Here is a 2,985-nt window from a genome sequence, read left to right as displayed (position 1 = left end):
CCAGCACAGGAAGCCTTAGTTGAAGGAGCTCCTCATGTACCTAGCTATGCAGTACGCATGGGGAAAAACAATTCCTCACCCCATGCCAACAATCTGTTCACACCCTGAAAATCTGATTGCAAATACCTGCTTTGCTTTGAATATTATATAAAAGAAAATTTTAAACAAGCCTAAAAATGCCTCTTAGGAATCTTATGACAACTTAAGTTATTGTAACTTCACTCCTGTGACAGCCCCGTAATTGTTACATAATTATTCTGATAGCTTGCTATATATAGTGTACATGTATTACAGATGAGCCCATATGCTGATGCACACTCCTACATCAATGCTTCTCCCAGTCACTGCAATTCTTTAATATGTTCTTAGGCTCAGATACAACCAATGGGCCTTGTAGTCTGATGTGGAAAGGATTATTCATAGATATTTGGCTGCTTGCATGGGAAAGATTTTCTGTTCAATTGCTGGGATTAGCAGAACTGGTGGTTTCACTTCAGATCTCTTGCAGTCAATGGTGAGCATATCAAAATCCACTGAATAAAATTTAGGCAGTTTATTTTCCTACACATGACATGCAGTATCCAGGAAGGGATGTGAGATTAAACCTAAACATACTGGTGCACTGGAGGCTCAACAGTATTACTGCTATAATTACTTTTGCCTGTCAATACTGGAAACTGCTGCTGTGTACAATTCCCAAACTGACCATAAAAAAAAGTTCAGCTTCATTAATCTCAATGCATATATTAAAGCCCAGGGCACTCTGAAAAGATTTAGCCATTCATTTGTATTAGTTACAAGTCTGGCAACAAGTTCATTTTCCCATTATGAGAACTTTTTTGGACTCCTCTGACAAACACCATCGCAAAAACTTTGACTCGGTGCTTGTGCTGTCTCTGTTCACCAAAAAAAAAGATATTTCAGGAAGCAAGTGTAAGAAAACTCATCCATCTAAGTCAGAAAACCATGTATGGCATAGTCTCTTCTTCAGCCACCGCCACTGAATGGGGAGCCAGTCTGCAAAAAGGTGATGTCTTGTGTTTTGTTAACAGTACAATATATATATAAATGGCACAGATGCTGAACACAGCAGGGATTTCTAATAGGGAGATCTGATATGGTTCACGTGTTGATAAGGACAAAACGCACCAGAAACCAAAAGCTTTTGGGAAGTGGAGAAACAAAGGAGTTCTTCTTCGCTGCGTACTTGTGACTGATACTGGTGCAGTCTCATGTTACAACATCCTCTCCTTGAATGCTAGCAGTGGATTCTAAAACTGAGTAGGTAGAAAGACACTGTCCAGCCTTCAAAGGACGATATCTATCCATGCTCTAGAAATATGCTGAAAACAACTTAAGCCCCAGGCTGTTGCAAACATTGGACAAGTCAGAAAACTCCATTTTTATGTTTTAATATATTAAAATCATCTTAAAATCAGTGATAGAAAGGGAAGGTTAAAACTGGTGGTTTGGCTACAAGTATGAAGCAAAATGTTCGTATTCACTAAGAAAATACTTAAAAATATCAGTGTGTAAAACTTACTGCAGGTTCTTCACTGAACTAAAAGATTAGCTTAGAATAAGGCTTTAAAAAAATTACTGCAAATTTAAACAAACGTATATATATTCCAGTCATTCCCATATACTTCTTATCCCATTCACTTCACATCTTTCATTCTCAGTCGTATCTTATTTTGGCTTAAGTCAGGGCAGAGTTCAGTTTACATTACTCATCAGGTAGTCTTCTGGTAGCTAGAAAGAAAAATAAATCTAATTACTAAATTATAGTACTGCAGGAAACTTTTAGCCTGAATTATAATCAAATGAAAACATGTAGCCTTATGCTCAGATGAGCGTAACTACGTTAGCTCAGGCTTTAAAAATAAAACTCAAACATTTGCAAACTAGCCTAAGGAAGACATTTACCTCTGGTTGGCAACATTTTTTAGAACAGCCCGTTCACCTCTTCTGTCACTGGGTCCAAGTCGATATCATAGAAGCAGGGTCGAGTTGGAAGTCCTGGCATAGTACTCATCTAAGAGACAAAGACAGCTATATTAAAGCAATAAGCAGGATTCAGTGGATGGAATTGGGACCAGGAGTTAGAGGGGTCTTGTCTTATTCCTGGCTATGGCACCGACTCAGTGGCCTCATATAATGCACTCGAGCATGGGTTTAAACTTATACTTGTGTATAGTAATGCTACTCAGTGGAACAGCCTGCAAGCTTAAAATTAGTATGAGCTTATATGCTCTACTAGGCTGGGGCAACAACCACTTGTAGCAGTTTCTTTGGTTTCACTTACTAGGTTTTGGATGGACTGTGCACATGGGAGGATCCAGGATTTTGAAGAGGAGGGTGCAGGTGGTATGGTGTGGTGAGGTGCAGCATCACATAACATGAAACATTTTTTCTCCAGTTAAAGAGAAACTAGAAGCTTTACTACTATGCTAGGGCACTGGTTTTCACACCATGCTCTGCAGAACCCTGGGGTCCTGCAACAGGTTGTCAGGAGAAATGAGGGAGTGCGCCAGGAGGTGGTCTGCTGCCATTGCTGGGCTGAGTCCCCTGGCTGGGGTAGGGGTTTTGTGACAAAATAAGTGATACAAAAGGTTTCTGTGACTTTAGGAAGTTTGAAAACCACCGTGCTAGGGGCCTAGCCCTGTTATTCAGTTTAAGTTCAAAGCAAGAAAATCAACGTAACTGCTGGAATGTGCACCAGCTTGCTAGATTATGTTTAAAAATGACGACAAACTAGGCAAAAAATAGTTGAAAGATATGGTATCTTTAGTCCTGCCACCATTACAAATAAATATAAATCTCTCATTCAGATCTGTAAAACAAAATCTAGTCTTCTTGAGCATCTTGACAGTACCTCCAATACTTTGCTGTCAGTCATTTCTACACCTGAGTTAGTATTACTACACCTGAATGAAGGTTTTTAGCTAGAACTAAAAACATTTTGCAAGGCTATAAACAGAAGAG

The 2,985-nt window shown here is 39.3% G+C and overlaps 1 protein-coding gene across 3 annotated transcripts in view; it reads right to left on the bottom strand.

The window, feature by feature from the left end:
* Positions 1-1,396: 1,396 nt before the first annotated feature.
* MTHFD1 (methylenetetrahydrofolate dehydrogenase, cyclohydrolase and formyltetrahydrofolate synthetase 1) overlaps positions 1,397-2,985 on the bottom strand; it is an 83,589-nt gene continuing 82,000 nt past the window's right edge. For all 3 annotated transcript variants that reach the window (XM_019518448.1, XM_019518450.1, XM_019518449.1), the window contains 2 exons: positions 1,927-2,035; positions 1,397-1,752 (listed from right to left, as the gene is read on the bottom strand). In XM_019518448.1, the coding sequence (XP_019373993.1) occupies positions 1,946-2,035 (90 nt within the window). In that variant the 3' untranslated portion in view covers positions 1,397-1,752; positions 1,927-1,945. The remainder of the gene's footprint in view (positions 1,753-1,926; positions 2,036-2,985) is intronic.

The sequence above is a fragment of the Gavialis gangeticus genome, unplaced genomic scaffold (assembly GCF_001723915.1).
Source record: "Gavialis gangeticus isolate Ggan-Ray unplaced genomic scaffold, GavGan_comp1, whole genome shotgun sequence".
In the NCBI taxonomy this organism is placed as follows: domain Eukaryota; kingdom Metazoa; phylum Chordata; order Crocodylia; family Gavialidae; genus Gavialis; species Gavialis gangeticus.
Note: the sequence above shows the minus strand (reverse complement) of the source record. Positions and strands in the feature narration are given on the sequence as shown.